The 23,716-nt window shown below is 43.3% G+C and overlaps 1 protein-coding gene across 2 annotated transcripts in view; it reads left to right on the top strand.

Annotated features, from left to right (window-relative positions):
- Positions 1-21,165, top strand: part of LOC134983734 (oocyte zinc finger protein XlCOF6-like) — a 59,562-nt gene extending 38,397 nt beyond the window's left edge. Inside the window, exon 3 of one of the 2 annotated variants that reach the window (XM_063949381.1) lies at positions 17,915-21,165. In XM_063949381.1, the coding sequence (XP_063805451.1) occupies positions 17,915-19,560 (1,646 nt within the window). In that variant the 3' untranslated portion in view covers positions 19,561-21,165. Of the gene's footprint in view, positions 1-17,911 lie in introns of both variants that reach the window. The other variant, XM_063949380.1, reaches the window with a different exon arrangement.
- Positions 21,166-23,716: the final 2,551 nt, after the last annotated feature.

Here is a 23,716-nt window from a genome sequence, read left to right as displayed (position 1 = left end):
GCTCTCAAGTTCGTTTATTATTTAACTGGTTCCAGCCAGTATCCACTCCGTACCAACAACAGTCTGGTTCCAGCCAGTATCCACAGCAGCCGTTTTATCTTCAGCAGCCCAGCCTTTCCTGGAACACCAGCTGGTACGATCCTGGGTTCTCTCCATTGCTACAGTCAGGTCTGGTAAGGACTTTCCAACTAGAAGATTATAAGAACTGTCTCACACTACCAGTGCCTGTGGCCCTTGCCACCCTGTAGTACCCAGGAATTGTATTTATCCTCTGTTGACTTTTATGTTTCCTTTACTGCTGCTGTGTTACGGAGTTTGTCATAATAAACATCATTGACTTTTATCCTGGTTGTCGTGGTCACGCCTTCGGGCAGTTATTCTACATGTTACTTACATGTCTAGGGGTCTGATACAACCTCCCAGGTTCCGTTACATCTCAGCCCCTACAACTGAGGCTGCCTCCCGTCAGCTCAGGCCCTCAGTTGTGACAGACGACATCCTGATTTATTCTGAATCAATTGAACAACATGTTACCCAGGTGCGTCAGGTTCTTCAAAAGTTACGTGAGAATCATATATATATGCCAAGCTGGAGAAATGTGAGTTTCATGTCACGGAGGTATCTTTTTTAGGGTACATTATTTCCCCTCTGGGATTTTTCATGGAACCTAAGAAGCTCCAGGCCATCCTTAGTTGGGCGCAACCCACCAATTTAAAAGCAATTCAGCGCTTTTTAGGGTTCGCGAATTATTATAGGAGGTTTATTCATTCTTTTTCTGACCTGGTTGCTCCCATTGTAGCTCTGACAAAGAAAGGAGCGGATCCTACCAACTGGTCGCGTGAAGCTGAGTTGTCCTTTCGGGCCTTGAAACAAGCCTTTGTCTCTGCTCCAGTCCTCAGACATCCCAATCCGGAATTGCCCTTCGTTGTGGAGGTTGATGCCTCGGAGGTTGGAGTGGGGGCTATCCTATCTCAAAAGGATCCGGAGTCTCTGGAACTACATCCTTGTGCCTTTATGTCCAGGAAGTTCTCCTCTGCTGAATCCAACTATGACGTTGGTAACCGGGAGTTACTGGCAATAAAATGGGCTTTCGAGGAGTGGAGGCATTGGCTGGAGGGAGCAACACATACTATTTCAGTATTGACTGACCATAAAAACCTGCAATACATCGAATCAGCTAAGCGGCTGAATGCCCGGCAGGCTCGTTGGGCTTTATTCTTTACTCGTTTCAAATTTATTATCACTTTCAGGCCAGGTTCCAAGAATACCAAGGCGGATGCCCTGTCACGCAGTTTTCTTCCGGTTCACAATAACAGTCCTGTTACTCCCATACTTCCATCTTCAGTCATTTGGGCAGGCCTCAAACAAGATTTATTTACCCAGTTAAAACAGCTTCAACACCAAGCTCCTGGAAATACTCCTGCTGGTCGTCTTTACGTCCCTGAGTTTTTGAGAGCTACTGTTTTGACTGAGTTCCATGATAACAAAGTTTCCGGGCATCCGGGGATCTCTAAGACTTTGGAGTTAGTCTCCCGCTCAGTATGGTGGCCTGGTCTTTCTAAAGACGTTAAGGAGTTTGGTTTTTCATGTCAGGTTTGTGCACAGCATAAGGTTCCCCGTTCCTTGCCTATCGGGCAACTTATGCCCTTAAATGTCCCTCTCAGGCCATGGTCTCATATTTCCATGGATTTTGTGGTAGACCTTCCCCTTTCAGCCGGATTCCGAGTCATATGGGTGGTAGTGGACCGTTTTAGCAAGATGGCTCATTTCATTGCTCTTCCCCGACTGCCATCTGCCCAAGGATTGGCAGTTTTGTTTCTCCGCCATGTTTTCAGACTTCATGGGTTGCCCACTGATATTGTTTCTGATCGGGGTCCACAATTCATTGCACAATTCTGGAAGTGTTTTTGTGCTTCATTAAAGATGAGATTGTCATTAACATCCGGTTACCACCCACAATCCAACGGGCAAACCGAGCGAGTTAACCAATCATTGAAACAGTATTTGCGTTTGTACTCTGCCAAACTCCAGAATGATTGGTCCGAGTTTCTTCCGTTGGCGGAGTTTGCTTACAATAATTCTTGTCATTCCTCCACTAATGTGTCTCCATTCTTTTCAGTTTTTGGTTTTCACCCCAGAGCTAATTCTTTTTTTCAACATTCCTCAGTTTCCTCGCTAACCTTAACCTCCCATCTCAGAGCCATTTGGAAAAAAGTGCACCTTGCTTTCCGGTTACGTTTACCAAGATCTCTCCGGATTGGAAATACGTTTCATTGCTCCCTGTTGAAACCATACGTTTCTTCCAGTAGATTTCCTCGGAAGATCTCTCAGGGTAGATCTCCGGTGGATGTACAGGGACAACAGGAGTTCTTGGTGGAGAAGGTTCTCGATTCCAAATTGTCCCGGGGCCGGCTTTATTTTCTGGTTCACTGGAGAGGCTATGGTCCAGAGGAAAGGTCTTGGGTCCTGGATAAGGATCTTCATGCCCCGAGGCTCAAGAGGGCATTTTTTCGGGAATTTCCTCGGAAACCTGGCTTTAGGAGTTCCTTGACCCCTCCTCAAGGGGGGGGTACTGTTAGGCGCCGGGGTCCGCTCGGCTGTGCGGCCCGGCGCCTAGCAACTAGGGACGCCGTACGCGTACAGCCGCCGGCTCCCTGGCAACGCCGGGCGCACTGAGCCGCACGAACCCTAGCAACGGGGACGCCACTGGCGGACCGCGTTCCCCGTTGCTGGGTCCATTTAAAATTATAGTGCACCTGTTCTCTGGCCGTGCAGCAAGGCAGCTGCACGGCATTTATGTAATCAGCCCTGTCAGCAGCTGATTGGAGGACTCCTGTTTATATGCACTCTCAGGGCTTCTCACAGACGCCGGTAATAGCTTCCTGCATGCTGTCTTTGTTTGCTAAGAGTCTGTTTACAGTTTTGCTGTATCCGGTCGTTCCAGTCTTCTAAAGTCCTGTACTCGGGAGTTGTCATCTCGTCCCTGGAGTCCTGACTGATCACTGTTTAACATCCAGTGGTGTTCGTGAGTCGCGGCTTTGCCATGTGTAGCGGCTTGGCCGCTTTACCCTTTATTATTTGTGTTTTGGAGCATTTTGCGGAGGGTTCCGCTTCCACAGGTCCACTCTGGTATCCGGCGGTGCTGGGTAGGAGTATTGGACAAGTGGATTTTGGTTGTCCTTTTCCCTGGCGGTTTTTCCGCGCATACTTCAGGTTTTGTTAGTTAGCTTGTTGCCCCTGGCCTGTTTGTTAGTCAGAGGTCCTCTTGTTATCATCCTGCCTCGGATTTCCCTTTGTCTCTCATTAAGACCGGGGGGCACCGGAGTTGGGCAGACATAATCCGCCCTTCAAACGTGGCTGCCAGGGGCTCAAGAAACCATAGTCTCGCAAGGGATTTCCGATAGCACGGGTGAGACAACAGAGTTAGGGCGCCAGGGGCAATTATTCTTTCCTGCTCCCGTTACCAACATTCCATTCCAGTGCTCTGGTCATTGTCATAAGATCTCCTCTGGCCAGGAGTGCTGGAATCATAACACCTGTATGTAACATCTGTATACGTTTAAGGATGAAGAAATACAAAATTGGTCCGTAAGGTTGGTACTGGCATTGTTAGTATACAGACCTCATAGATAGAGATTTGCTTCATAATTCATGAGGAAACCAATGATTATGGGTATTCTGTACGGATGTCCTGGAGAAGGTATCCAGTCCCTGTGTACAGAGTGGGGATCATGTAAAGAGGGAGAGAATTCTTGTTAGCGGTTTCTTTGAGCACCTTGTATTTTCAGGTCTACAGCATCAGCTAGAGTGGCTACTGGAAGGGCCTGGCTATAGGCCTCTGGGCTACGGAAATGACCTGGCTATAGGCCCCTGGGCTGCGGAAACGACCTGGCTATAGGCCCCAGGGCTAGGGAAACGACCTGGCTATAGTCCCCTGGGCTACGAAAATGACCTGGCTATAGGCCCCTGGGCTACGGATACGACCTGGCTATAGGCTCCTGGGCTACTAAAACGACCTGGCTATAGGCCCTTGGGCTGCAGAAACGACCTGGCTATAGGCCCTTGGGCTGCAGAAACGACCTGGCTATAGGCCCCTGGGCTATTGAAACGACCTGGCTATAGGCCCCTTGGCTAGGGAAACGACCTGGCTATAGGCACCTGGGCTAGGGAAACGACCTGACTATAGGCTCCTGGGCTACGAAAACGACCTGGCTATAGGCCCCTGGGCTACGGAAACGACCTGGCTATAGGCCCCTGGGCAGCAAATGCTTAGTCAAATAAAATACTTGGCTAATATCCCATTTATTAGGGGCAATAGCTTCTGGAGACAAATTAGGTGATACTAAAATTCTCTGGTGAATGGGACGGTGTAATTATTCTCATTCTCCATAACGTCAGTATTTGAAAGACTTAAACTATAGGTCAGTAAGACAATACCGTAGGAAACTATAGGTCAGTAAGACAATACAGTAGGAAACTATAGGTCAGTAAGACAATACAGTAAGAAACTATAGGTCAGTAAGAAACTATAGGTCAGCAAGACAATACAGTAAGAAACTATAGGTCAGTAAGACAATACAGTAAGAAACTATAGGTCAGTAAGACAATACAGTAAGAAACTATAGGTCAGTAAGACAATACCGTAGGAAACTATAGGTCAGTAAGACAATACAGTAGGAAACTATAGGTCAGTAAGACAATACAGTAAGAAACTATAGGTCAGTAAGAAACTATAGGTCAGCAAGACAATACAGTAAGAAACTATAGGTCAGTAAGACAATACAGTAAGAAACTATAGGTCAGTAAGACAATACAATAAGAAACTATAGGTCATTAAGACAATACATTAAGAAACTATAGGTCAGTAAGACCATACAGTAGAAAACTATAGGTCAGTAAGACAATACAGTAGGAAACTATAGGTCAGTTAGACAATACAGTAGGAAACTAGGTCAGTAAGACAATGCAGAAGGAAACTATAGGTCAGTAAGACAATACAGTAAGCCACTATACGTCAGTAAGACAATACAGTAAGAAACTATAGGTCAGTTAGACAATACAGTAGGAAACTATAGGTCAGTAAGACACTATGGGTCAGTAAGACAGCACAGTAAGAAACTATAGGTCAGTAAGAAAATACAGTAAGAAACTATAGGTCAGTAAGACAATACAGTAGGAAACTATAGGTCAGTAAGACAATACAGTAGGAAACTATACGTCAGTAAGACAGTACAGTAGGAAACTATAGGTCAGTTAGACAATACAGTAGGAAACTATAGGTCAGTAAGACCATACAGTAAGAAACTATAGGTCAGTAAAACAATACAGTAAGAAACTATAGGTCAGTTAGACAATACAGTAAGAAACTACAGGTCAGTAAGACAATACAGTAGGAAACTATAGGTCAGTAAGACAATACAGTAAGAAACTATAGGTCAGTAAGACAATACAGTAGGAAACTATAGGTCAGTAAGACAATACAGTAGGAAACTATAGGTCAGTAAGACCATACAGTAAGAAACTATAGGTCAGTTAGACAATACAGTAGGAAACTATAGGTCAGTAAGACCATACAGTAAGAAACTATAGGTCAGTAAAACAATACAGTAAGAAACTATAGGTCAGTTAGACAATACAGTAGGAAACTATAGGTCAGTAAGACCATACAGTAGGAAACTATAGGTCAGTAAGACAATGCAGTAAGAAACTATAGGTCAGTAAGACAATACAGTAGAACTATAGGTCAGTAAGACAATGCAGTTAGAAACTATAGGTCAGTAAGACACTATGGGTCAGTAAGACAGTACAGTAGAACTCTATAGGTCAGTAAGACAATGCAGTTAGAAACTATAGGTCAGTAAGACAATACAGTAGAACTATAGGTCAGTAAGACAATGCAGTTAGAAACTATAGGTCAATAAGACACTATGGGTCAGTAAGACAGTACAGTAAGAAAGTATAGGTCAGTAAGACAATACAGTAGGAAACTATAGGTCAGTAAGACACTGGGTCACTAAAACAGTACAGTAAGAAACTATAGGTCAGTAAGACAATACAGTAAGAAACTATAGGTCAGTTAGACACTATGGGCCAGTAAGACAGTACAGTAAGAAACTATAGGTCAGTAAGACCATACAGTAGGAAACTATAGGTCAGTTAGACACTATGGGCCAGTAAGACAGTACAGTAAGAAACTATAGGTCAGTAAGACACTGGGTCAGTAAAACAGTACAGTAAGAAACTATAGGTCAGTAAGACAATACAGTAAGAAACTATAGGTCAGTTAGACACTATGGGCCAGTAAGACAGTACAGTAAGAAACTATAGGTCAGTAAGACCGTACAGTAGGAAACTATAGGTCAGTAAGACAATACAGTAGGAAACTATAGGTCAGTAAGACTATACAGTAGGAAACTACGTCAGTAAGACAATACAGTAGGAAACTATAGGTCAGTAAGACAATACAGTAAGAAACTATAGGTCAGTAAGAATGCAGTAAGAAACTATAGGTCAGTAAGACAATACAGTAAGAAACTATAGGTCAGTAAGACAATACAGTAAGAAACTATAGGTCAGTTAGACAATACAGTAAGAAACTATAGGTCAGTTAGACAATACAGTAAGAAACTATAGGTCAGTAAGACAATACGGTAAGAAACTATAGGTCATTAAGACAATACATTAAGAAAATATAGGTCAGTTAGACAATACAGTAGGAAACTATAGGTCAGTAAGACCATACAGTAGGAAACTATAGGTCAGTAAGACAATGCAGTAAGAAACTATAGGTCAGTAAGACAATACTGTAGAACTATAGGTCAGTAAGACAATGCAGTTAGAAACTATAGGTCAGTAAGACACTATGGGTCAGTAAGACAGTACAGTAGAACTCTATAGGTCAGTAAGACAATGCAGTTAGAAACTATAGGTCAGTAAGACAATACAGTAGAACTATAGGTCAGTAAGACAATGCAGTTAGAAACTATAGGTCAGTAAGACACTATGGGTCAGTAAGACAGTACAGTAAGAAACTATAGGTCAGTAAGACAATACAGTAGGAAACTATAGGTCAGTAAGACACTGGGTCAGTAAAACAGTACAGTAAGAAACTATAGGTCAGTAAGACAATACAATAAGAAACTATAGGTCAGTAAGACACTGGGTCAGTAAAACAGTACAGTAAGAAACTATAGGTCAGTAAGACAATACAGTAAGAAACTATAGGTCAGTTAGACACTATGGGTCAGTAAGACAGTACAGTAAGAAACTATAGGTCAGTAAGACCATACAGTAGGAAACTATAGGTCAGTAAGACAATACAGTAGGAAACTATAGGTCAGTAAGACTATACAGTAGGAAACTATACGTCAGTAAGACAATACAGTAGGAAATTATAGGTCAGTAAGACTATACAGTAGGAAACTATAGGTCAGTAAGACAATACAGTAGGAAACTATAGGTCAGTAAGACAATACAGTAAGAAACTATAGGTCAGTAAGAATGCAGTAAGAAACTATAGGTCAGTAAGACAATACAGTAAGAAACTATAGGTCAGTAAGACAATACAGTAAGAAACTATAGGTCAGTTAGACAATACAGTAAGAAACTATAGGTCAGTAAGACAATACGGTAAGAAACTATAGGTCATTAAGACAATACATTAAGAAACTATAGGTCAGTAAGACCATACAGTAGAAAACTATAGGTCAGTAAGACAATACAGTATGAAACTATAGGTCAGTAACACAATGCAGTAAGAAACTATAGGTCAGTAAGACAATACAGTAGGAAACTATAGGTCAGTAAGACAATACAGTAAGAAACTATAGGTCAGTAAGACAATACAGTAGGAAACTATAGGTCAGTAAGACCATATAGTAAGAAACTATAGGTCAGTTAGACAATACAGTAGGAAACTATAGGTCAGTAAGACCATACAGTAAGAAACTATAGGTCAGTTAGACAATACAGTAGGAAACTATAGGTCAGTAAGACCATACAGTAGGAAACTATAGGTCAGTAAGACAATGCAGTAAGAAACTATAGGTCAGTAAGACAATACAGTAGAACTATAGGTCAGTAAGACAATGCAGTTAGAAACCATAGGTCAGTAAGACACTATGGGTCAGTAAGACAGTACAGTAGAACTCTATAGGTCAGTAAGACAATACAGTAAGAAACTAGGTCAGTAAGACAGTACAATAGAACTATAGGTCAGTAAGACAATGCAGTTAGAAACTATAGGTCAGTAAGACAATACAGTAGAATTATAGGTCAGTAAGACAATGCAGTTAGAAACTATAGGTCAGTAAGACCATACAGTAAGAAACTATAGGTCAGTATGACAATACAGTAGGAAACTGTAGGTCAGTAAGACAGTACAGTAAGAAACTATTGGTCAGTAAGACAATACAGTAGGAAACTATAGGTCAGTAAGACAATGCAGTAAGAAACTATAGGTCAGTAAGACACTGGGTCAGTAAAACAGTACAGTAAGAAACTATAGGTCAGTAAGACAATACAGTAAGAAACTATAGGTCAGTTAGACACTATGGGTCTGTAAGACAGTACAGTAAGAAACTATAGGTCAGTAAGACAATACAGTAGGAAACTATAGGTCAGTAAGACCATACAGTAGGAAACTATAGGTCAGTAAGACAATACAGTAGGAAACTATACGTCAGTAAGACAATACAGTAGGAAACTATAGGTCAGTAAGACTATACAGTAGGAAACTATAGGTCAGTAAGACAATACAGTAGGAAACTATAGGTCAGTAAGACAATACAGTAAGAAACTATAGGTCAGTAAGAATGCAGTAAGAAACTATAGGTCAGTAAGACAATACGGTAAGAAACTATAGGTCATTAAGACAATACATTAAGAAACTATAGGTCAGTAAGACCATACAGTAGAAAACTATAGGTCAGTAAGACAATACAGTAAGAAACTATAGGTCAGTAAGAAACTATAGGTCAGTAAGACAATACAGTAGGAAACTATAGGTCAGTAAGACAATACAGTAGGAAACTATAGGTCAGTAAGACAATACAGTAGGAAACTATAGGTCAGTAAGACAATACAGTAGGAAACTATAGGTCAGTAAGACCATACAGTAAGAAACTATAGGTCAGTTAGACAATACAGTAGGAAACTATAGGTCAGTAAGACAATACAATAAGAAACTATAGGTCAGTAAAACAATACAGTAAGAAACTATAGGTCAGTTAGACAATACAGTAGGAAACTATAGGTCAGTAAGACAATGCAGTAAGAAACTATAGGTCAGTAAGACAATACAGTAGAACTATAGGTCAGTAAGACAATGCAGTTAGAAACTATAGGTCAGTAAGACACTATGGGTCAGTAAGACAGTACAGTAAGAAACTATAGGTCAGTAAGACAATACAGTAAGAAACTATAGGTCAGTAAGACAATACAGTAGGAAACTATAGGTCAGTAAGACAATACAGTAGGAAACTATAGGTCAGTAAGACAATACAGTAAGAAACTATAGGTCAGTAAGACAATACAGTAGGAAACTATAGGTCAGTAAGACAATACAGTAGGAAACTATAGGTCAGTAAGACCATACAGTAAGAAACTATAGGTCAGTTAGACAATACAGTAGGAAACTATAGGTCAGTAAGACAATACAATAAGAAACTATAGGTCAGTAAAACAATACAGTAAGAAACTATAGGTCAGTTAGACAATACAGTAGGAAACTATAGGTCAGTAAGACAATGCAGTAAGAAACTATAGGTCAGTAAGACAATACAGTAGAACTATAGGTCAGTAAGACAATGCAGTTAGAAACTATAGGTCAGTAAGACACTATGGGTCAGTAAGACAGTACAGTAAGAAACTATAGGTCAGTAAGACAATACAGTAAGAAACTATAGGTCAGTAAGACAATACAGTAAGAAACTATAGGTCAGTAAGACACTATGGGTCTGTAAGACAGTACAGTAAGAAACTATAGGTCAGTAAGACCATACAGTAGGAAACTATAGGTCAGTAAGACAATACAGTAGGAAACTATACGTCAGTAAGACAATACAGTAGGAAACTATAGGTCAGTAAGACTATACAGTAGGAAACTATAGGTCAGTAAGACAATACAGTAGGAAACTATAGGTCAGTAAGACAATACAGTAAGAAACTATAGGTCAGTAAGAATGCAGTAAGAAACTATAGGTCAGTAAGACAATACAGTAAGAAACTATAGGTCAGTTAGACAATACAGTAAGAAACTATAGGTCAGTAAGACAATACAGTTAGAAACTATAGGTCAGTAAGACAATACAGTAAGAAACTATAGGTCAGTAAGACAATACGGTAAGAAACTATAGGTCATTAAGACAATACATTAAGAAACTATAGGTCAGTAAGACCATACAGTAGAAAACTATAGGTCAGTAAGACAATACAGTAAGAAACTATAGGTCAGTAAGAAACTATAGGTCAGTAAGACAATACAGTAGGAAACTATAGGTCAGTAAGACAATACAGTAGGAAACTATAGGTCAGTAAGACAATACAGTAAGAAACTATAGGTCAGTAAGACAATACAGTAGGAAACTATAGGTCAGTAAGACAATACAGTAGGAAACTATAGGTCAGTAAGACCATACAGTAAGAAACTATAGGTCAGTTAGACAATACAGTAGGAAACTATAGGTCAGTAAGACAATACAATAAGAAACTATAGGTCAGTAAAACAATACAGTAAGAAACTATAGGTCAGTTAGACAATACAGTAGGAAACTATAGGTCAGTAAGACAATGCAGTAAGAAACTATAGGTCAGTAAGACAATACAGTAGAACTATAGGTCAGTAAGACAATGCAGTTAGAAACTATAGGTCAGTAAGACAGTACAGTAAGAAACTATAGGTCTGTAAGACAATACAGTAAGAAACTATAGGTCAGTAAGACAGTACAGTAAGAAACTATAGGTCAGTAAGACAATACAGTAAGAAACTAGGTCAGTAAGACAGTACAGTAGGAAACTGTAGGTCAGTAAGACAATACAGTAAGAAACTATAGGTCAGTAAGACAATACAGTAGGAAACTATAGGTCAGTAAGACAATACAGTAAGAAACTATAGGTCAGTAAGACAATACAGTAGGAAACTATAGGTCAGTAAGACAATGCAGTTAGAAACTATAGGTCAGTAAGACACTGGGTCAGTAAAACAGTACAGTAAGAAACTATAGGTCAGTAAGACAATACAGTAAGAAACTATAGGTCAGTAAGACAATACAGTAGGAAACTATAGGTCAGTAAGACAATGCAGTTAGAAACTATAGGTCAGTAAGACAATACAGTAGGAAACTATAGGTCAGTAAGACAATGCAGTTAGAAACTATAGGTCAGTAAGACACTGGGTCAGTAAAACAGTACAGTAGGAAACTATAGGTCAGTAAGACAATACAGTAGGAAACTATAGGTCAGTAAAACAGTACAGTAAGAAACTATAGGTCAGTAAGACAATACAGTAAGAAACTATAGGTCAGTAAGACAATACAGTAGGAAACTATAGGTCAGTAAGACAATGCAGTTAGAAACTATAGGTCAGTAAGACACTGGGTCAGTAAAACAGTACAGTAAGAAACTATAGGTCAGTAAGACAATACAGTAAGAATCTAGGTCAGTAAGACTACAGTAGGAAACTATAGGTCAGTAAGACAATACAATAAGAAACTATAGGTCAGTAAGACAATACAGTAGGAAACTATAGGTCAGTAAGACAATACAGTAAGAAACTATAGGTCAGTAAGACAATACAGTAGGAAACTATAGGTCAGTAAGACAATACAGTAGGAAACTATAGGTCAGTAAGACCATACAGTAAGAAACTATAGGTCAGTTAGACCATACAGTAGGAAACTATAGGTCAGTAAGACCATACAGTAAGAAACTATAGGTCAGTAAAACAATACAGTAAGAAACTATAGGTCAGTAAGACAATACAGTAGGAAACTATAGGTCAGTAAGACAATACAGTAGGAAACTATAGGTCAGTAAGACAATACAGTAAGAAACTATAGGTCAGTAAGACAATACAGTAGGAAACTATAGGTCAGTAAGACAATGCAGTAAGAAACTATAGGTCAGTAAGACACTGACTCAGTAAAACAGTACAGTAAGAAACTATAGGTCAGTAAGACAATACAGTAAGAAACTAGGTCAGTAAGACTACAGTAGGAAACTATAGGTCAGTAAGACAATACAATAAGAAACTATAGGTCAGTAAGACAATACAGTAGGAAACAATCTAAAAGCCCTTTCAAATGAGATCCCTCTAACACCACACAGTTGCACAGTACGCAGACATTTGCAGTAAAACCTTTGAGGAATTATCACTAATAACTTTTTGCGGATAATTGAATAGGGAGTTTTTGTGACAACTGAATTCCCCCATAAAGTGTTTATACATATGACGTTACATTGCGATTACCGCTGGAGGAAAATCTGCCACAATAGAATTTAACGTGTAATATAGCCCATCCTGGTATGAATAATAAGATGTATTGGGTGTAATATATTGTTACTGAACTGGATTACAAGCACTGAATCAATTTACACCAATATAATATACATGCCATTGATTAACAACAAATAAACACACTTTTTTTAAATTACTTTATTCACCTTGCTATACACTTACCTTTCCGTTTAATATATCACTGATTTATCTTACATACTTTACTGTACTTAATAAAGGTTATAGATTATTAGTGCGCACACAGGACAGCACTTTCTCTTCTTTGGTGTTTTAATATTGCAAAGCCCATGTCACCTCCACTAATCTCACATGAGCGTCTATGTCACCTCTAGTAATCCCACATGAGCGTACATGTCACCTTTAGTAATCACACATGAGCGTCCATGTCACCTCTAGTAATCCCACATGAGCGTCCATGTCACCTCTAGTAATCCCACATGAGCATCCGTGTCACCTCTAGTAATCCCACATGAGTGTCTGTGTCACCTCTAGTAATCCCACATGAGCGTCCAGGTCACCTCTAGTAATCCCACATGAGTGTCTGTGTCACCTCTAGTAATCCCACATGAGCGTCCAGGTCACCTCTAGTAATCCCACATGAGCGTCCGTGTCACCTCTAGTAATCCCACATGAGTGTCCACGTCACCTCTAGTAATCCCACATGAGTGTCCATGTCACCTCTAGTAATCCCACATGAGCGTCCATGTCACCTCTAGTAATCCCACATGAGCGTCTATGTCACCTCTAGTAATCCCACATGAGCGTCTATGTCACCTTTAGTAATCACACATGAGCGTCCATGTCACCTCTAGTAATCCCACATGAGCGTCCATGTCACCTCTAGTAATCCCACATGAGCGTCCATGTCACCTCTAGTAATCCCACATGAGGGTCCATTTCACCTCTAGTAATCCCACATGAGCGTCCGTGTCACCTATAGTAATCTTGCATGCGCATCCATGTCACCTCTAGTAATCCCACATGAGCGTCTGTGTCACCTCTAGTAATCCCACATGAGCGCCCATGTCACCTCTAGTAATCCTACATGAGCGCCCGTGTCACCTCTAGTAATCCCACATGAGTGTCCATTTCACCTCTAGTAATCCCACATGAGCGTCCGTGTCACCTATAGTAATCTTGCATGCGCATCCATGTCACCTCTAGTAATCCCACATGGGCGTCCATGTCACCTCTAGTAATCCCACATGAGCATCCGTGTCACCTCTAGTAATCCCACATGAGCGTCCGTGTCACCTCTAGTAATCCCACATGAGTGTCCATTTCACCTCTAGTAATCCCACATGAGCGTCCGTGTCACCTATAGTAATCTTGCATGCGCATCCATGTCACCTCTAGTAATCCCACATGAGCGTCCATGTCACCTCTAGTAATCCCACATGAGTGTCCAGGTCACCTCTAGTAATCCCACATGAGCGTCCAGGTCACCTCCAGTAATCCCACATGAGAGCCCAGGTCACCTCTAGTAATCCCACATGAGCATCCACGTCACCTCTAGTAATCCCACATGAGTGTCCAGGTCACCTCTAGTAATCCCACATGAGCGTCCAGGTCACCTCTAGTAATCCCACATGAGCGTCCAGGTCACCTCCAGTAATCCCACATGAGCGTCCGTTTCACCTATAGTAATCTTGCATGCGCATCCATGTCACCTCTAGTAATCCCACATGACCGTCCATGTCACCTCTATTAATCCCACATGAGCATCCGTGTCACCTCTAGTAATCCCACATGAGCGTCTGTGTCACCTCTAGTAATCCCACATGAGTGTCCGTGACACCTTTAGTAATCCCACATGAGCGTCCAGGTCACCTCTAGTAATCCCACATGAGCGTCCAGGTCACCTCTAGTAATCCCACATGAGCATCCAGGTCACTTCTAGTAATCCCACATGAGTGTCCATTTCACCTCTAGTAATCCCACATAAGCGTCCGTGTCACCTATAGTGATCTTGCATGCGCATCCATGTCACCTCTAGTAATCCCACATGAGCGTCCATGTCACCTCTAGTAATCCCACATGAACATCCGTGTCACCTCTAGTAATCCCACATGAGCGTCCGTGTCACCTCTAGTAATCCCACATGAGCGTCCGTGTCACCTCTAGCAATCCCACATGAGCGTCCGTGTCACCTCTAGTAATCCCACATGAGCGTCCATGTCACCTCTAGTAATCCCACATGAGCGTCCAGGTCACCTCTAGTAATCCCACATGAGCGTCCAGGTCACCTCTAGTAATCCCACATGAGCGTCCAGGTCACCTCTAGTAATCCCACATGAGTGTCCAGGTCACTTCTAGTAATCCCACATGAGCGTCCATGTCACCTCTAGTAATCCCACATGAGGGTCCATTTCACCTCTAGTAATCCCACATGAGCGTCCGTGTCACCTCTAGTAATCCCACATGAGCGCCCATGTCACCTCTAGTAATCCCACATGAGCGTCCGTGTCACCTATAGTAATCTTGCATGCGCATCCATGTCACCTCTAGTAATCCCACATGAGCGTCCATGTCACCTCTAGTAATCCCACATGAGCATCCGTGTCACCTCTAGTAATCCCACATGAGCGTCCGTGTCACCTCTATTAATCCCACATGAGTGTCCACGTCACCTCTAGTAATCCCACATGAGTGTCCATGTCACCTCTAGTAATCCCACATGAGCGTCCATGTCACCTCTAGTAATCCCACATGAGCGTCTATGTCACCTCTAGTAATCCCACATGAGCGTCTATGTCACCTTTAGTAATCACACATGAGCGTCCATGTCACCTCTAGTAATCCCACATGAGCGTCCATGTCACCTCTAGTAATCCCACATGAGCGTCCATGTCACCTCTAGTAATCCCACATGAGGGTCCATTTCACCTCTAGTAATCCCACATGAGCGTCCGTGTCACCTATAGTAATCTTGCATGCGCATCCATGTCACCTCTAGTAATCCCACATGAGCGTCTGTGTCACCTCTAGTAATCCCACATGAGCGCCCATGTCACCTCTAGTAATCCTACATGAGCGCCCGTGTCACCTCTAGTAATCCCACATGAGTGTCCATTTCACCTCTAGTAATCCCACATGAGCGTCCGTGTCACCTATAGTAATCTTGCATGCGCATCCATGTCACCTCTAGTAATCCCACATGGGCGTCCATGTCACCTCTAGTAATCCCACATGAGCATCCGTGTCACCTCTAGTAATCCCACATGAGCGTCCGTGTCACCTCTAGTAATCCCACATGAGTGTCCATTTCACCTCTAGTAATCCCACATGAGCGTCCGTGTCACCTATAGTAATCTTGCATGCGCATCCATGTCACCTCTAGTAATCCCACATGAGCGTCCATGTCACCTCTAGTAATCCCACATGAGTGTCCAGGTCACCTCTAGTAATCCCACATGAGCGTCCAGGTCACCTCCAGTAATCCCACATGAGAGCCCAGGTCACCTCTAGTAATCCCACATGAGCATCCACGTCACCTCTAGTAATCCCACATGAGTGTCCAGGTCACCTCTAGTAATCCCACATGAGCGTCCAGGTCACCTCTAGTAATCCCACATGAGCGTCCAGGTCACCTCCAGTAATCCCACATGAGCGTCCGTTTCACCTATAGTAATCTTGCATGCGCATCCATGTCACCTCTAGTAATCCCACATGACCGTCCATGTCACCTCTATTAATCCCACATGAGCATCCGTGTCACCTCTAGTAATCCCACATGAGCGTCTGTGTCACCTCTAGTAATCCCACATGAGTGTCCGTGACACCTTTAGTAATCCCACATGAGCGTCCAGGTCACCTCTAGTAATCCCACATGAGCGTCCAGGTCACCTCTAGTAATCCCACATGAGCATCCAGGTCACTTCTAGTAATCCCACATGAGTGTCCATTTCACCTCTAGTAATCCCACATGAGCGTCCGTGTCACCTATAGTGATCTTGCATGCGCATCCATGTCACCTCTAGTAATCCCACATGAGCGTCCATGTCACCTCTAGTAATCCCACATGAACATCCGTGTCACCTCTAGTAATCCCACATGAGCGTCCGTGTCACCTCTAGTAATCCCACATGAGCGTCCGTGTCACCTCTAGCAATCCCACATGAGCGTCCGTGCCACCTCTAGTAATCCCACATGAGCGTCCGTGTCACCTCTAGTAATCCCACATGAGAGCCCAGGTCACCTCTAGTAATCCCACATGAGCGTCCACGTCACCTCTAGTAATCCCACATGAGTGTCCAGGTCACCTCTAGTAATCCCACATGAGCGTTCAGGTCACCTCCAGTAATCCCACATGAGCGTCCGTTTCACCTATAGTAATCTTGCATGCGCATCCATGTCACCTCTAGTAATCCCACATGAGCGTCCATGTCACCTCTATTAATCCCACATGAGCATCCGTGTCACCTCTAGTAATCCCACATGAGCGTCTGTGTCACCTCTAGTAATCCCACATGAGTGTCCGTGACACCTTTAGTAATCCCACATGAGCGTCCAGGTCACCTCTAGTAATCCCACATGAGCGTCCAGGTCACCTCTAGTAATCCCACATGAGCGTCCAGGTCACTTCTAGTAATCCCACATGAGTGTCCATTTCACCTCTAGTAATCCCACATGAGCGTCCGTGTCACCTATAGTAATCTTGCATGCGCATCCATGTCACCTCCAGTAATCCCACATGAACGTCCATGTCACCTCTAGTAATCCCACATGAACATCCATGTCACCTCTAGTAATCCCACATGAGCGTCCGTGTCACCTCTAGTAATCCCACATGAGCGTCCGTGTCACCTCTAGTAATCCCACATGAGCGTCCGTGTCACCTCTAGTAATCCCACATGAGAGCCCAGGTCACCTCCCACATGAACGTCCATGTCACCTCTAGTAATCCCACATGAACATCCATGTCACCTCTAGTAATCCCACATGAGCGTCCGTGTCACCTCTAGTAATCCCACATGAGCGTCCGTGTCACCTCTAGTAATCCCACATGAGCGTCCGTGTCACCTCTAGTAATCCCACATGAGAGCCCAGGTCACCTCTAGTAATCCCACACGAGCGTCCACGTCACCTCTAGTAATCCCACATGAGTGTCCAGGTCACCTCTAGTAATCCCACATGAGCGTTCAGGTCACCTCCAGTAATCCCACATGAGCGTCCGTGTCACCTTTAGTAAACCCACATGAGCGTTCAGCGTTGATCAAACTCCAGTCCAAGCATTTTAGTTTTTTTTTTTAAACATAAAAACAAAGCCAGAACTATAGTAAGGATTACAATGTCCGTTCTAGATTTATAAATTGTACCCTATACCATCCTGGATCTTTTCTACTCATTTTATAGTTATTTGCCAATTTGTATTTCCATAATGTATTTTATTTCCAGCAGATGGACACACAAGCAGGAATATCTCAGAAGGACATCTAATGTTATCCCCGGACTGTGACATAAAAGATAATGACAGTAGACAGGATTCTCCAGGAGATAATCCCATTACCCCAGTTATACATCCAGCTCTATCCGTTGATCCCTCTGATCCTGGGGAATGTTCTCCTGATCACTCTGATATTGGTGCATCTGTTCCAGCTCCGACAGTAGATACAGAGTTTCCCTGTTCTATAGATGCCACATGTTTTACACAGAACACAAAGCGTATTACCCATCAGCCAGCTACGGCAGACGAGAGGCCATTTCCATGTTCTGAGTGTGGGAAATGTTTTACACGGAAATCAAATCTTTTTACACATCAGAGATGTCACACAGTTGAGAAACCATATTCATGTTCTGAGTGTGGGAGATGTTTTACATACAAGTCGTATCTTGTTATACATCAGAGAAGTCACACAGGTGAGAGGCCATATCCATGTTCTGAACGTGGGAAATGTTTTACACGGAAATCATATCTTTTTAGACATCAGAGAAGTCACGTAGGTGAGAAGCCATTTTCATGTTCTGAGTGTGTGAAATGTTTTACAGAGAAATCAAAACTTGTTGTACATGAGAGAAGTCACACAGGTGAGAAACCATATTCCTGTTCTGAGTGTGGGGAATGGTTTGCGTATAAATCAACTCTTGATGCACATGAGAGGGGTCACACAGGTGCATCACCATTTTCATGTTCTGAGTGTAGGAAATGTTATACCCAGAAATCAGCTCTTGTTATTCATCAGAGAAGTCACACAGGTGAGGGGCTATTTCCATGTTCTGAGTGTGGGAAAAGTTTTGCACAGAAATCAGATCTTGTTGCACATCAGAGAAGTCATACAGGTGAGAGGCCATTTTCCTGTTCTGAGTGTGGGAAATGTTTCACACAGAGATCAAATATGATTAGACATCAGAGAACACACACAGGTGAGAAGCCATTTTCCTGTTCTGAGTGTGGAAAATGTTTTTTAAGTAAAGTCTGTCTTGTTAGACATCAGAGAAGTCACACAGGTGAAAAGTCGTTTTCATGCTCGGAGTGTGGGAAATGTTTTTTACAGAAATCAGATCTTGTTAGACATCAGAGAAATCACACAGGTGAAAAACTATTTTCCTGTTCTGAGTGTGGGAAATGTTTCTTAAGTAAATCAAATCTTGTTACACATCAGAGAAGTCACACAGGTGAAAAGCCATTCCCATGCTCCGAGTGTGGGAAATGTTTTTTTCAGAAATCAGATCTTGTTAGACATCAGAGAAGTCACACAGGTGAGAAGCTATTTTCCTGTTCTGAGTGTGGGAAATGTTTTTTAAATAAAGGACATCTAGTTACACATCAGAGAACTCACACAGGTGAGAAGCCATTTTGCTGTTGTGAGTGCGGGAAATGTTTTGTAAGTAAATCAAATCTTGTTACACATCAGAGAAGTCACACAGGTGAGAAGCCATTTCCTTGTTCTGAGTGTGGGAAGTGTTTTTTAAGTAAAGCACATCTTGTTAGACATCAGAGAAGTCACACAGGTGAGAGGCCATTTCCATGTTCTGAGTGTGGGAAATGTTTTTTACGTAAAGCACATCTTGTTACACATCAGAGAACTCACACAGGTGCAAAGTAATTTCCATCCCCAGAGTGTGAGAAATAAATCCGCTCTTGTTGAACAGATTAGACATTACTCAAGTGAGGAACCATTTTAATCTTCTGGAGTATAATCATCATTGTCATGCATTGTTCCTCAAGGTGCTGTCCTATCTCCTATACTTTTTGCAATCTACATGCTACCACTGGCCTTCCACTGCTATGCATATGACTTGTCTTTTGCTCCATCTACTGAGAACCCAACACTAATCCTAAATGGGATGGTAATGATATCCCAGTGGACGGAATGCCGGCTGTACATATACCAACAGCGGCATTCCTACTGGCAGAGGGGCAAGCGCAAAGAGTTCCCTTGCGGGCTCCCTGAGCTGGCCACGCTGCCGGCGCAGTCCCTTGCTGCGCTCACCACAGGTTTTATGCCCACTCTATGGCTGTTGTGGACACTTACAAGTGAGAATAACAGGCGAGTGCTGTCGACATTCCCGGCTGTTGGGATTTCAGCGTCGGGATCCAGAACGCCAGGATATTAACTACATCCCACCCTAAATGGTTGTCTAGCTAAGCTCCAGGGGTGGATGATGCTAGTTGGCTGTGACTCAGTCTTAGTGAAACATAATAGAAGCTCACCAACAAAGGACAAGACTACAGCTTTGCCAACCATCTGGACTTAAGCTTTGGTCTTCAGAGTTACAAAATGCTGATCATGTGTGGAATCTTTGTGTTGTCCTGGATTGTGGCTGACACAGACATCAGGTATCCGCCACATTCAAATCCTCGTTCTTTCATCTGAGGAACATAGCCAGACTCCAGCACTTGATTCCCTCAGAAGATCTGCCTACAGTCATACATGCACTTGTATCATCACACATAGACTACTGCAATGTCCTCTACCTGGGTCTCCCAGCAAAAGAATTGCACCACTTGTGGCTTGTACAGAATGCAGCAGCCAGGCTGTTCACCCATTCTCTACTCCCTCCACTGACTGCCTGTAAGATGGGAAATCTATTTCATAATTGGCTTATTGACTTTCCCAGCCCAACATGAAATGGTCCAAGGTACCAGAAGCAGCTTCTGCCTCCTTACTGCCTCGCTTGTTTATTTCTGCAGATAAAGGACTGTTACCAGCAGTACCAGGAAACTCCCATAATGCAGTTGGGGGTCAAACTTTTAGCTTTGTAGCCCTGACCATAGAACTTGCTGCCTCACACAGTCCAAGAGACCTCCACTCGATGGAGACTTTCACAAACAGGCTGATGACTGGCCTGTTACTCATTTCATTAATGCACCTCTAGTTCTTACATATATCCCACATGCTTAGTCCTTTGGTCAGTTGTTTATTTTGTATCTTGTGCTTTGTGTGATGTGTAATGCCAGTCTGTACTATCTATATTGCAGCATGACAATATGGCGGCCATAGGAACGTGTTTCCACTTCTAATTTCCCATTCTTATCTGATCATCTTGATGATGAGTGTTGATGGATACAAGATCCTATCCATATATACATTACCATTTGCATTAGAGTCACCCGGGTTCCATCTGCAGTGGTTTGTTGTATGTTACATCTATATGGTGCAGATACTCCCCTGTATGATTTCATAATAAAAGCTTTTGTTTGCAGCTTATTATTGCTTTATAGCTTTTATTTCACTAAAGTCCTAGAGGATGCTGGGGACTCCGTAAGGACCATGGGGATAGACGGGCTCTGCAGGAGACATGGGCACTAAGAAAAGACTTTAGACTATGGGTGTGCACTGGCTCCTCCCTCTAAGCCCCTCCTCCAGACCTCAGTTTATTACTGTGCCCAGAGGAGATGGGTGCAATTACAGGAGCTCTCCTGAGTTTGTGAGAAAAGTATTTTAGATAGGTTTTCTCTGACGTCCTAAGTGGATGCTGGGGACTCCGTCAGGACCATGGGGATTAGCGGCTCCGCAGGAGACAGGGCACAAAAGTAAAAGCTTTAGGACTTGGTGGTGTGCACTTGCTCCTCCCCCTATGACCCTCCTCCATGCCTCAGTTAGGGTTTTGTGCCCGGCCGAGAAGGGTGCAATCTAGGTGGCTCTCCTGAGCTGCTTAGAGTAAAAGTTAGACTTAGGTTTTTTATTTTCAGTGAGTCCTGCTGGCAACAGGCTCACTGCAGCGAGGGACTAAGGGGAGAAGAAGCGAACTCACCTGCGTGCAGAGTGGATTGGGCTTCTTGGCTACTGGACATTAGCTCCAGAGGGACGATCACAGGCCCAGCCATGGATGGGTCCCGGAGCCGCGCCGCCGGCCCCCTTACAGAGCCAGAAGAGTGAAGAGGTCCAGAAATCAGCGGCAGAAGACATCCTGTCTTCAATAAAGGTAGCGCACAGCACTGCAGCTGTGCGCCATTGCTCTCAGCACACTTCACACTCCGGTCACTGAGGGTGCAGGGCGCTGGGGGGGGCGCCCTGAGACGCAATGTAAACACTATCTGTGGCTAAAAATACATCACATATAGCTCCTGGGCTATATGGATGTATTTAACCCCTGCCATTTTTCCTCATAAAAAGCGGGAGAAAGGCAGCCGTGAAGGGGGCGGAGCCTATCTCCTCAGCACACAAGCGCCATTTTCCCTCACAGCTCCGCTGGAAGGACGTCTCCCTAACTCTTCCCTGCAGTCCTGCACTACAGAAACAGGGTAAAAAAGAGAGGGGGGGGCACTAATTTGGCTAGATAAACTACAATAGCAGCTATAAAGGGAGAAACACTTATTATAAGGTTGTCCCTATACATATATAGCGCTGGGTGTGTGCTGGCAAACTCTCCCTCTGTCTCCCCAAAGGGCTAGTGGGGTCCTGTCCTCTATCAGAGCATTCCCTGTGTGTGTGCTGTGTGTCGGTACTCGTGTGTCGACATGTATGAGGAGGAAAATGGTGTGGAGGCGGAGCAATTGCCTGTATTAGTGATGTCACCCCCTAGGGAGTCGACACCTGACTGGATGGTCTTATTTAAGGAATTACATGATAGTGTCAGCACTTTACAAAAAACTGTTGACGACATGAGACAGCCGGCAAATCAGTTAGTGCCTGTCCAGGCGTCTCAAACACCGTCAGGGGCTCTAAAGCGCCCATTACCTCAGTCGGTCGACACGGACACCGACTCCAGTGTCGACGGTGAAGAAACAAACGTATTTTCCAGTAGTTGCATATTTCTGATACTACAAGTACCACAAAAAAGGGTATTATGTGGGGTGTGAAAAAACTACCCGTAGTTTTTCCTGAATCAGATGAATTAAATGAAGTGTGTGATGATGCGTGGGTTTCCCCCGATAAAAAATTGCTAATATCTAAGAAATTATTGGCATTATACCCTTTCCCGCCAGAAGTTAGGGCGCGTTGGGAAACACCCCCCAGGGTGGATAAGGCGCTCATACGCTTATCAAAACAAGTGGCGTTACCGTCTCCAGATACGGCCGCCCTCAAGGAGCCAGCTGATAGGAAGCTGGAAAATATCCTAAAAAGTATATACACACATACTGGTGTTATACTGCGACCAGCAATCGCCTCAGCCTGGATGTGCAGCGCTGGGGTGGCTTGGTCGGAGTCCCTGACTGAAAATATTGATACCCTTGACAGGGACAGTATTTTATTGACTATAGAGCATTTAAAGGATGCATTTCTATATATGCGAGATGCACAGAGGGATATTTGCACTCTGGCATCAAGAGTAAGTGCGATGTCCATTTCTGCTAGAAGATGTTTATGGACACGACAGTAGTCAGGTGATGCGGATTCCAAACGGCACATGGAAGTATTGCCGTATAAAGGGGAGGAGTTATTTGGGGTCGGTCTATCGGACCTGGTGGCCACGGCAACAGCTGGAAAATCCACCTTTTTACCCCAAGTCACCTCTCAGCAGAAAAAGACACCGTCTTTTCAGCCTCAGTCCTTTCGTCCCCATAAGGGCAAGCGGGCAAAAGGACAGTCATATCTGCCCTGGGGTAGAGGAAAGGGAAAAAGACTGCAGCAGGCAGCCCCTTCCCAGGAACAGAAGCCCTCCACGTCCTCAGCATGACGCTGGGGCCTTACAAGCGGACTCAGGTGCGGTGGGGGGTCGTCTCAAGAGTTTCAGCGCGCAGTGGGCTCACTCGCAAGTGGACCCCTGGATCCTACAGGTAGTTTCCCAGGGGTACAGATTGGAATTCGAGACGTC

This window comes from Pseudophryne corroboree (genome assembly GCF_028390025.1).
Source record: "Pseudophryne corroboree isolate aPseCor3 chromosome 3 unlocalized genomic scaffold, aPseCor3.hap2 SUPER_3_unloc_22, whole genome shotgun sequence".
NCBI classification, from domain to species: domain Eukaryota; kingdom Metazoa; phylum Chordata; class Amphibia; order Anura; family Myobatrachidae; genus Pseudophryne; species Pseudophryne corroboree.
This window is presented reverse-complemented; position numbering and strand designations above follow the sequence as displayed.